Source organism: Alexandromys fortis, unplaced genomic scaffold (genome assembly GCF_014885135.2).
Source record: "Alexandromys fortis isolate MF-2015 unplaced genomic scaffold, M_Fortis_MF-2015_v1.1 scaffold_75, whole genome shotgun sequence".
Taxonomy (NCBI): domain Eukaryota; kingdom Metazoa; phylum Chordata; class Mammalia; order Rodentia; family Cricetidae; genus Alexandromys; species Alexandromys fortis.
Window position 1 is genome coordinate 5,212,256 of NW_026067956.1, and position 11,758 is coordinate 5,224,013.

The 11,758-nt window shown below is 43.4% G+C and overlaps 1 protein-coding gene across 1 annotated transcript; it reads right to left on the bottom strand.

Moving 5' to 3' along the window:
- Positions 1–503: 503 nt before the first annotated feature.
- Positions 504–9,464, bottom strand: LOC126507601 (endogenous retrovirus group K member 25 Env polyprotein-like). The gene is made up of 3 exons (XM_050152164.1): positions 8,659–9,464; positions 1,687–3,628; positions 504–551 (listed from the first exon to the last, which is right to left on the bottom strand). Exons 2-3 carry the CDS (start codon positions 3,625–3,627, stop codon positions 504–506), a joined length of 1,989 nt encoding a protein of 662 aa, XP_050008121.1. The 5' UTR covers position 3,628; positions 8,659–9,464.
- Between the last annotated feature and the right edge of the window lie 2,294 nt (positions 9,465–11,758).

Below are 11,758 nucleotides of genomic sequence, written 5' to 3' on the forward strand. Positions count from 1 at the left end.
TCGGAAGATCACTGTCAGCCCAGATGGGAAATTTTCGTTTAGATTCTATGTATATATGTATATACACAGACTTATATGTGTTATTCTTTATGGCTCGTTTGGACATCTTGACTGCCATTTTGCCGCCCCCTTCCTTTTCCCATATTAACCTCCCTGCTCCCAATTAAGCATAGCCCTGTTTTTCCCATTTCCCCATCAGATTTCTCATACCCTGCTCTTTCCCTATCCATTGCTCCGGGATCACGGTTCCTATTTCCTTTTCTAGCTTCAGTGTTTATTCCAGGTTTGGTACTCATATGGAGGTTTGGAGCTAGGAGCCACAGGGGAGAGAGAGTATGAGCTGGCTGTCTCTCTGGATCTGGGTCACTTCACTCAACAGGATCATTTCTAGTTCCCTCCATTTGTCTACAAATCTCATCATTTTCTCACTCTCATGGCGTGCGTGTGCCACGTTTCAACTAACCGTTCCGCAGCTAGAGGACATTCAGGTGGCTTTGCTTCGTTCACATCTGGCTGATGTGGACAGAACGAGAGAGCAGCAATGGACACAGCTGAACAAGCACCCGTAGCACAGGGTAGGGAGTCCAAGACTTGGTAAGAGGGTCATAGGGTAGATTTATTTCTAGCTTTTGGAAGGTTCTCCATACTGGTTTCCAGAGTGGCTGGACCAGTTTACAAAGGCCCCCAACAGTTCTCTTTTCCCCACATCCCCTCCAGCATTTGTTGGTTGTGTTGTTTATCTTCGCTGTTCTGACTTGGTGTAAGATGAAATTGCAAGGTTGGTTTAATTTGCATTTTTCTAATTGCTAGGGACAATAAAGATTTTTGAAATATTTCTTAGTTACTTTTATTTTTTTCTTTCGAGAATTCTTTGTTCAGATCCTTAGTCCATTGCCGCGGACCGTCCCTCTCGGAGACCACTATCCACGGGAGAACAGGGTGAAGGATAGGATAGCCAGGATACGACGCAAGGGAATGACAGACAGACACACTGGTAGTGAAAATCTGCTGCAATTTTACTTCTGCAAAGCTTCAGTTTATGTACAAAACAGATCAAAGAACTTGGCAGGCTCACTGCATCACCCCATTCAGGGTTCCAGACATAAATCAAGGCTAAGCATAATCAAAATAGAACTCCTTCTACGTGCTCAAGGTGTTGGCAAGGACTTTTAGTTTTGTCTCTTAGAATTCTGTCTCACACCACTAACCATATTCTACCGTGGGGGACTAGTTCTCAGAGTCCTGGGTCTAGCTTTTGTCTATATAGTCTTTTATTCTTCTGTTTTATTATTAATAAAGTTTCTAAGGCTCATGTGGCGTGGGGCATGCTTCAGTTCCTCAAGGACTGCTTAAAGAACGGTGGGGCCGAGCCAAGGACATACTTTGATTTCTTGGTGAGCGGTCAGCTGAAAACAGGAAAGATAAGAAATACAGAGAAAGATCATGCAGGGTGCCAGGAGGGCTCGCTCTCAAGGCCATTTCCAGATACAAGATCTGCCTAAGGCATCAGGTCCTATCTTGACCACTGATTGCCAGGGGACCACCTGGGGCTTCGCTCCAGGAAGCTCTAACCCCAATCCTTCAGCAGGCGAAAGCCAGCGCAGAGGCATTTTGTCACTACACGGCAGTCACTGCTGTGGACGTGGCAGGTCTCCCTTTTTTATTTTTAAAATGAAGCTCGAACACCTCCTGTTTCACTGCCTGTAATGAAGAAAATAAGCACTTTAAGAGACAGGGGAATAAAAAGATGACCAATATTATCAAGAGTATAATTACTCCAATGAATACAAAGTACTGCACCCAATCTAAGGGATTAAGGCTCTTAAGTCCACGTTCCAATTGCGAAGCCAAATCTTGCAGTCCCCCTAATTGTAAATGAGATTGACTCATAGCAGAAATATCCTTTTGTAATGCGGCTAGATCATGAGTAATATCGTTATCCCGCCACAATCCCTGTAGGTGAGCCTTAACTTTATCCCATGGCTGTGAAGTGTTATAAGGTAGTGGTGTGACACAGATTGATTTAAAATCATCGTGACAACGTGTTGATAGAGTTGTTTTTAAATTAGCAATGTCCTGACCAAGAACGAGCACTACTTCCTCTAGCACATTTAATTTTGCTTCCAACTTCTTATCTATAGCTTCTTGTTCTAATAATGCTGAAGTAATATTTTTATTCAAAGCATTCACATAATGGGCAGTATGAATTTCCTGCACCAGGGCTGTAGTAGCCATAGCAAAGGTGGTTAATATAGAAATTAATGTTGTAATTCCCAAAATTAATACTGCTACAAATCGCTTTGGCCTAATCAACTCATTTAGAGTGTTTAAAACCTGCATAGCAGAATTATCATACCAGGGATCATTCCCCAAATCTACAGGCAACATCACAAAAGGAGGGCGTCTAACAATGATCATAGTACCTAACTCTTTTTGTTCTGCCGATGTTATACAATTGGTCAATTTACAGGAATGACAAACTATTTTATACGACTTCCCTTCCTGAGAAATATTCACAAAAGTTGCCTGAGCTAACAGCAATGCATTAGGATATGCTATACAGGCTTTCAGTCCGACAGGTTCAGATTTTGTATGATTGGGCTTCTTTTCCAGAAACATATTGGCTGCAGCAACCAGTCTAAAAAGATCAGTATGTTTCCTTGTCTTATTTTCATGTTTTGCAAACCAGTAGGGTTCTACAAATCCTGGAGAAAACCATCGCCTAAGTGGCTCTCCTAATCCAGTCCACGCATAATTGTGGTACTTGTCTTTATGGGTATCAATGTAATCTTCATAAAGTCCTTTGCCATTGCTCCTTTTAACCCCTGAATTAGAATTTGAATAGTCCCATATCTCATAATCATAATCAACAGGCCTAACCCACATCGCAGAATCCGAAAAGCCACAAGCTAGCCATGTAGGAAACTTAGACAAAGAAGAGTCCCAAAATTGATTCTTGTCTCTATATTTTCCTATACAGGGATCTATAGGTAGATCATGAACTTTCGTAAAGTTGTCATGATAATTAGGATTTCCCAAGGTCTGCATCTGAATCTCCCACATCCATCTCCTACCTGCATTCTCTTTGTCTGGCCCGTCAGTGAGAAAAGTACTGTAGCGTGTACTCAGGCAACCCGAAGGCACTCTCCCTTGAAGCGAAATGCAGATCGGAAGCGAGTCTGCCCTTCCCTCAAAGGTTATAAGAGAGGACAAACCAGTTCGTGCGTCAGAATCCTGAGCACCACCCATTCTCACTGAATCATTGGTTAACACTTTCAAAGGCTCAGGATCTAACCACCCCACGGGTTGCAAGATAGGGGGATTCGGGACATACGCCCAGTAGGAAACTCCCTCCACCCTTTGGGGAGCAGAGATAATGGCCAAAAAGGCGAGGAAATACATAGACGCTGTCAGGGATTTTCCTTGTTCAGTGAGCAGCTGTTTCGCTTCTCGTGTCAGATGACGAATCTTCGTCCATGTTATTTCTGCCGTGGGCCGGCTTAGTTTCATTTTCTTCATTTGCTGCTGGAGCTGCTTTTTCTGCTTCCGCCACCGTCTTTTCCTTCTTCTGCTTTGCAACAGCAGGTCGGATGAGGCGATCTGGGATCCAGATGGGGGAGTCGGCATTCTGTGGAAACACACAAGCATACCCTCGTCCCGAGGTGATTAGAACATCCGGCCCCTTCCAGAGGCCGGAAAGGAGATCTTTCCACATTACTAGTGGCAATGGAGATTGTCTTCTATCCTTGTTCCAGTGCCTTATTGCAGCACTATTTTGTTGATCATTTATATTTAAATGATTTAATGTAAATAAACTGTGTGACAACACATGATGAGGAGTATAATACTTGTTGGCTTGCTGTAGCCTCTGTATTTGCATCTTCAAGGTTTGATGGGCCCTTTCAATAATCCCTTGTCCTTGTGGATTGTAAGGGATTCCTGTGACATGTTGAATATGCCACTGCATACAAAACTGCTCAAATGCTTTGGCAGTATATGCTGGCCCATTATCTGTCTTGATCTGTGAGGGAATACCCATTACTTGAAAACTCTGAATAAGATGCTGAATCACATCTTTTACAGCTTCCCCTGTTCGGGCTGAAGCATGTATGAAATGAGAATAAGTGTCTATGACCACATGGACATAACACAATTTTCCAAAGGATGGAACATGAGTCACATCCATTTGCCAAATAACATTAGCCTTTAAACCTCTAGGGTTCACTCCCATTTTTAAGGGATGGTAGGCAACTGGGCAATGCTGGCATTGCTTTACTATTTGCCTAGCTTGTTCTCTGGTAATATGAAACATTTGTTTCAAAGCCTTTGCATTCTGATGATGTAAGGCATGACTCTCTTGTGCTTCTTGCATTGAAAAGACACCTTGAGACCGAGTTAATAAATCAGCCATAGTATTTCCCTGTGCTAGAGGGCCTGGAAGACCTGAATGACCACGTATGTGGCCTATGAAAAACTTCTCTTTCCTTTGGTGTACAAGCATTTGTAATCTTTGTAACAAAGGTAATATAGGTGATTTCCCTGACAAAAGGGCAGTTTCCAATGCTGGAAACAAATTAACTACATATTTAGAATCTGTGTATAAATTAAAAGGCTGCTGAAATGTCATGAAGGCTAAAATTACTGCTCTTATTTCAGTCTGCTGGGCAGAAGTCTGCTCTCCTTCTTCCCAGTATGAGCCATGATGATATGTATAAACTGCAGCCCTTCCAGTGGAAGAACCATCTGTGAAGATTAATATCGCTTGATCTAGAGGTTCTGATGAATACCAGATAGGAAACACAATTTCCACGGTCTTAGCAAATTCTATGAGAGGATGTTTGGGGTAGTGATATTCTATCTGACCTGTATAATTTTGTAAAGCCAAAATCCAATCTTCATTATTTTGTAATAATAAGTCTACTTGAGCCTTCTTATAAGGAGTTATTATAAAATGTGGCTCTCGTCCAAATAGTTCTCTAGATCTAATTCTACCTTTTATAATTAAAAGGGAGCACAAATAAGGAAAGTCAGCCAACATTTTTGCCTGAGTATGTGGTAAATGTAACCATTCCAATACTCCGTGTTGCCACAAACAGGCAGTGGGAGTATAAGCGGTTGGAAACACCAGCAGGCCCCATCTATCTTGATAATTTATTTGGTGAACCCTGGCACAGGCAATGGCTTCCTCAACAATATGTAATGCATTTAATGCTTCTTGGGTTAATTGCCTAGGCGACTTAGGATTTGCGTCCCCATGAAGTATAGAATAAAGAGGGCTTAAAGTCCCAGTGGTAATTTTTAAATAAGGTCTTAGCCAATTGATATCTCCTAACAGCCTTTGAAAATCATTTAATGTTTTCAATTTATCTCTTCGAATTGACAATTTTTGTGAACTAATATAATTAGTGCCTATAGTTTGTCCTAAGTAGCTCAATGGTCTGTCACGCTGAACTTTATCAGGGGCAATAACAAGTCCATACTGGGTTAATTTATAAATGGCTTGTGTTAAAATTTTTTCAACTGTCCTTTGTTCTGGATGAGCCAGAAGGATATCATCCATGTAATGCATTATATAGGCTTCCTTAAATTCCTGCCTGACCTCCTGCAGGGCCTGAGCTACGAATTTCTGACACAATGTTGGAGAATTCTTCATCCCTTGAGGCAAGGTGACCCATTGATATCTTTTAAAAGGCTGCCTAAAATTCACTGAAGGTACACTAAAGGCAAAACGTTCACTATCTTCAGGATGCAAGGAAATGGTAAAAAAGCAATCCTGCAAATCTATAATAATAATCTTCCATTCTTGAGGTATGGCTACTGGTGATGGAAGCCCAGGTTGCAAGGGCCCCATATCCTTCATGACTGCATTTACGGCTCGGAGATCCTGTAACAATCTCCATTTTCCCGACTTTTTCTTTATAACAAATACAGGAGTATTCCAGGGACTGTTGGATTCTACTATATGACCCTTGTTTAGTTGTTCTTGCACCAGCTGCTCAAGAGCCTGTATTTTTTCTTCTGTTAGGGGCCACTGACTCACCCAAACCGGCTCTTGAGTCAGCCATTCTATTTTATCTGCATATAATTTTTCCGCAGTGGCCCCTATGTAAAATACTGCTCATTAAGGTTATCTGAAGTAACCAGTTTAACATTCATGGAATCCAGCAAATCTCTCCCCCAGAGTGTGAATGGTAAGGAGGGTAAAACATATGGTTGGATATGTCCTGTTTTTCCTTCATCTTCCCACTTAAGAATCATGGAACTTTGCATAACTCCTGAGGCTGATCCCAATCCAAGCAAAGATGATCCCGTCTTATGTATCGGCCAAGAGTTTGGCCAGTCCCTGCTAGAAATACATGTCCTGTCAGCCCCAGTATCCATGAGACCCCTTATCTTTTTACCATTTATTTTAATAGTTTTAAATGGTCTCTCATTGAGTTCCTTAACCCAGAAGATCCCTTCAGTAGATCCAAACTGCCCTTCACCTCTTTGTTCTTTTAATATTTTATTGGGTAAATTAATGTATGGTAATAGCAATAACTGTGCTATACGTTGTCCTTTGTGTATTTGTATAGTTTCAGCCAAGGGCCGAAGCATCACTTTAATGTCATTTTGGGTATCTGCATCAATTATTCCTGGAAGAACCTCAAAGTTCTTCTGGTAGTTAGAGCTTCGCCCTATGATTAGTCCCACTGTCTGAGGGAGGAGTGTCCCAGAAACCTTAGTAGGAACTAAGGCCACTCCATCCCATTTGGAGAGGAGCAAGTCCTCTGAGCTTGCTAGATCTAGTCCAGCACTTCCTGGAGTAGCTCTAGGCAAATCATGAATAGTGAATTCTGATGCCTCAGGGTTTAACATGCCCTGGGACGGAGAACCTTCTTCTCCCTTGGGTGTCGGGTTAGGAGAACACCCCTGTTCTAGTTTTTTGACTCTTTAGGTTCTTCCTCTCCTTCTTTAGTGAGAGGTGAACCATCTTTATGATATTTTGAGTTACACTCATTACTCCAATGTTTTCCCTTTTTGCACCGAGGACATATGCCCGGTAAACTTTTTCGTCCTGAGCTTTTGGATTTCTTGCAATCCCTTTGAATGTGCCCAGGTTTTCCACAATTATAACAAGTAGGAGTGGTGATGCCTTTTGCACCCCCTCCATATGTCTTTTTTACATAGGCGCTAAATCTTTGTCCTTTCATTGCAGCTGCATAGGCCATTCCTTGAACGACCGCTGGTGAGGCATCCATACATGCTTTGATATAATCACTTAATGTCCCTGTCTGTCTTAGAGGTCGAATAAGATCTTGACAAAGAGCATTGGCATTTTCCCATGCTAATTGTTTCAATAGCATATCTGTTCCTTCCGAAGGAGGCAGCATTCTGGTGACTGCCTCCTCTAACCTGGAAATAAAGTCCTGATAGGATTCTTCATTCTTTTGCCTAATGCTAGCCAATGCTCCACCCTTGGTTCCGGGAGGTGGGAGCTTGCGCCATGCCAAAACGGCATTACCAGTTATTATTGTCAATATATCACGTGGGATTTTTACCTGATCTTGGGGAAGAGCATAGTCATCTGTGCCCATCAACATGGACATTGTTGGCTTAGGGCCTCTCTTCTTTATAGATTGAACTATAGAATCTTTACATTTATCTTCATATTCAGTACGCCAGAGAATGTAATCTCCTGGACTTAATGTGGCTTTGGCAGTTTGCATCCAGTCATGAGGAGTGAGCCAAAGGCTTGCGACCATATCCAAAACCTGTAAGGTATAGGGGGCAGAAGGCCCCAGACTTTTAACAGCACTTTGCAATTCTTTAAGAGTTTTAAGGGGCATAGGCTCCCATATGGGCTCATCGTTATCTCCAATTTCTGTAACAGGAAATATCCCCAAGGAAGTATCACCTGTTTTACGTGCCTCAGCCAGCGCTCCCTGAAAACCTACAGGAGGTAGGGGGCGGCTGCGTGGCTTTGGAACAGGTTTTCCTTTTGTGATATTCCCAATTGCTGCCCTTACTGGAGGATCAGTGTGGTCTCTAAAATCATCCTCCCATTCTGTTTCCTCCTGCTGATCATCCAGACCCCAGTCGCCATCAAGATCATTCCTTGCTAAGGGCTGATGAGATGAGGCGAAGGGGGGAGCAGAAGGTTTTAATGGTCTCTTTTCTTCCACGTCCCCCTCCTCTTCCCCAACTTCACTATAGATAGGAGAAGCAGCTCCCGTTTCAGAGGCAGTGTCACGACACAAGCCTTCAAAGGGGGAAATTTCCGACAGCAGTTCTCGGATCTGAAACCATATTTGATAAGCATAGGTAGGTAAAGTTTTTTCCCCATTCTCACGCACATAGCGCCTCATTTCCTTACCCACACGCTTCCATTCATCTAGCGATAAGGTCCCTTCCTCCGTGAACCAAGGGCTGACCTTTTTCAGGAACTTGGTAAAAGTTACCATGTCGTCTTCTGCGACCTGAAATCCTGCTTTGGCTAACTGTCGCCGCAGCATAATTACCATCATTTTATCGCTCTTAGTCATATGTTGCCCCATGGTTCCCTTATACTTAGATTACTCACACTTAACCGGTGATCCTTTACCGGCGAACCTGCAGCGTCCTGGTGAGAGTCGTTCCTGACTATTGGAAAGAAAAAGAGAAGGGGGAAAAGCTTACCTATCCTTCACGTCCCTGTTCCGAGCGCCACCTGCCGCGGACCGTCCCTCTTGGAGACCACTATCCACGGGAGAACAGGGTGAAGGATAGGATAGCCAGGATACGACGCAAGGGAATGACAGACAGACACACTGGTAGTGAAAATCTGCTGCAATTTTACTTCTGCAAAGCTTCAGTTTATGTACAAAACAGATCAAAGAACTTGGCAGGCTCACTGCATCACCCCATTCAGGGTTCCAGACATAAATCAAGGCTAAGCATAATCAAAATAGAACTCCTTCTACGTGCTCAAGGTGTTGGCAAGGACTTTTAGTTTTGTCTCTTAGAATTCTGTCTCACACCACTAACCATATTCTACCGTGGGGGACTAGTTCTCAGAGTCCTGGGTCTAGCTTTTGTCTATATAGTCTTTTATTCTTCTGTTTTATTATTAATAAAGTTTCCAAGGCTCATGTGGCGTGGGGCATGCTTCAGTTCCTCAAGGACTGCTTAAAGAACGGTGGGGCCGAGCCAAGGACATACTTTGATTTCTTGGTGAGCAGTCAGCTGAAAACAGGAAAGATAAGAAATACAGAGAAAGATCATGCAGGGTGCCAGGAGGGCTCGCTCTCAAGGCCATTTCCAGATACGAGATCTGCCTAAGGCATCAGGTCCTATCTTGACCACTGATTGCCAGGGGACCACCTGGGGCTTCACTCCAGGAAGCTCTAACCCCAATCCTTCAGCGGGCGAAAGCCAGCGCAGAGGCATTTTGTCACTACACGGCAGTCACTGCTGTGGACGTGGCAGTCCATTTTTTAGAATGGGTCAGACTTTCATTTTGCTTTCTACTATTTTTTTTATAATTCTTATATATTCTGGGTCAGAATATACATTCCTGTCAGATGTACAGCTGGTGAAGATTCTTCCCCATTCTGTGAGCTTCTTCTTCACTGGATAGTCTCTTTATCTGTGCAGAGGCTTTCAAATTTTAGGAGGTCTCATTTCTCAATTATTGCCCTGAATTCTTAGGCCAGGCAATATTTTTAAGTATAGACCAAATAAGTTACTGAGACTAACTCCTAGATAAGAAAAAAGGAAGAAGAAAATAAATAAATAAATAATAAACAAAGCAAACAAACAAACAGAACAAAGAAGACATCAGCACTTCCAAGTGCTTTATGTGGAGAAGGGAAAAATTCCAGACCCCAGTTTCATTTAAATTAAGTGAAGAAGCAGGGTTGACAGAGCTAAACAGAATAGTTTAGAGACATAGAGGAAGGAAACTGGTTTCCTGGCTGCTAAAGAACTGTAGATGCTCCTGGCCCATGAATACTGATCCTTGGAGTTTTAAACGAAAGCCTGGATGGATAAATAAAAACATTAAACCTTACTAAGTAACTCCGGTTTCAAACAGTAAAAATGTGACAACAGATACCAGATGGGAAAGAAGCCTCCCTGCCCTGCAGGGGCTGGTTGGTTCACCAGCTCCAGATAAGGGGCTGAGCTGGGAGGACCGGGAGGACCTGGAGGAATGGCAGGAGTTCACTGATACCAGCACGGAATCAGAGCACGCAGGGGCAGATTCCTGGAAATCCACCTGTTCTCCCTAGGGCTGGAGGACTTGCTGAGTCGCAAGGAAGCCTCTGCCTGGAAGGCGCAAGGTAGAACTCACTGGGTTTGCTACAGAAGGAGGGTAGAAGTGCCTCTCTCTCCAAAATCTTTCTTATGACGTCTGCAGGAGCCAGTGGTCCAGTGAGCCAGATGCAATCAGCCCAGGTCATGCCCATTAGCATCCATTAACATTGTCACCACCTGTTGGTGTCTTTGAAATTCAAGAGATTTCGTTTTTTGGCGGCTACAGAGCTAACCTGAGACCCTCAGGAGACTGAAAACAATGGGAGCTAGGAAACTGGTACCCCCTTATCAACCTCCCTGGGAAAGGACTCAGCTCAACCTCTTTGGTGGTTTGCCTTGTTTGCAAGAAGCTGGGGCTGGGTTAGGACATCCATTGAAGACTTGCTGTGTAGCTGAGGCCAGTGGGTCACCCTCTGGGACTTTGTCATCTCCTCCACCAAGCAGAAATTATGATGGACAGACATGATCCTGGAGGTGCTTGTCTTAGTCGATGTGAATTTGAATATGTGTGTGTGTGTGTGTGTGTGTGTGTGTGTGTGTGTGTGCGGTTGTGGGTGTACAGAGAAACATCTGTCAGAACTGAAAAATTTAAAAATCGGAATATTTTCCTCCTTTTTTATTATATTTTATTTTTTAGCACATCACTTCCAAACAGCGCTGCGGAGTGAAACACATTCAAACCCAGAGCTGATGGGAATACCATTCCTCATTCTCGACGTCATGGTGCCAGTCAAAGAAGTGCTTTTTAGAGATGATGGAGTGTTTTATTGGAAAGCTCCAGTAAGCCACATCTTGTTTCCCTAGGAGTTTCTGGAAAGTTCTCCTAGAATTGTTCAACATGATTCATAATACTCCCACATGGCTAACAAGAATCAAAGGGTACCTGTGGGCTGGAATTAGATGCTGTTGCCGCAACAGCATGAAGAATCGCTCAGGCCTGGATTTTAACCAATGCTCGTTTTCATCAAAGCCAAGTAGCATTTAGGGGTTCTGAAATTCACTCTCGCTGTGTAGCTGGCTCATTTAAAGTGTAATCTTCTCCATCGCTTTGATGTGTAGATTTGTTTGTTTCGTAATCATTTCGTAGATCTGTTCTGTGATTATTCGACTGCTGTGCCCATTCTTTCAATCCTTGGGTATTGGTTGAAAGCATCACCACAGCCCCTGGCATCCACTTCAAGCCCCCTCCCCTAGGAGTTGCCTTGGTCCGGACTCCGCCTCTGGGAAAGCCCGCCAAGTGGTGACCCCTCCCCAGGGAGGCTATTTAGGCTGCTGCCCAGAAAATGAACAGGTGGTCTCTGGTTTTTTTTTTTTTTTTTTTTTTTATAGTCTCCCCTCCTCTCTCTTCCCCTCACCATGCTTTGCAGCGCCATCGGGAGCACTGAATTAAACATGGGCATCTTCTATTTGGTGTAATTTGGTCTGATTGGAATTATTTGCGTCAGCGGAGAGACTCGTCCTTAAGAAATATTCCTAACATTGG

Coding starts and splice junctions, on each gene's coding strand:
- LOC126507601 (XM_050152164.1), bottom strand. CDS start 3,627: ATGCCGACTCCCCCATCTGGATCCCAGATCGCCTCATCCGACCTGCTG. Junction 552..1,686: donor TACAGGCAGTGAAACAGGAG/GTGTTCGAGCTT, acceptor GTGCTTGTTCAG/CTGTGTCCATTGCTGCTCTC.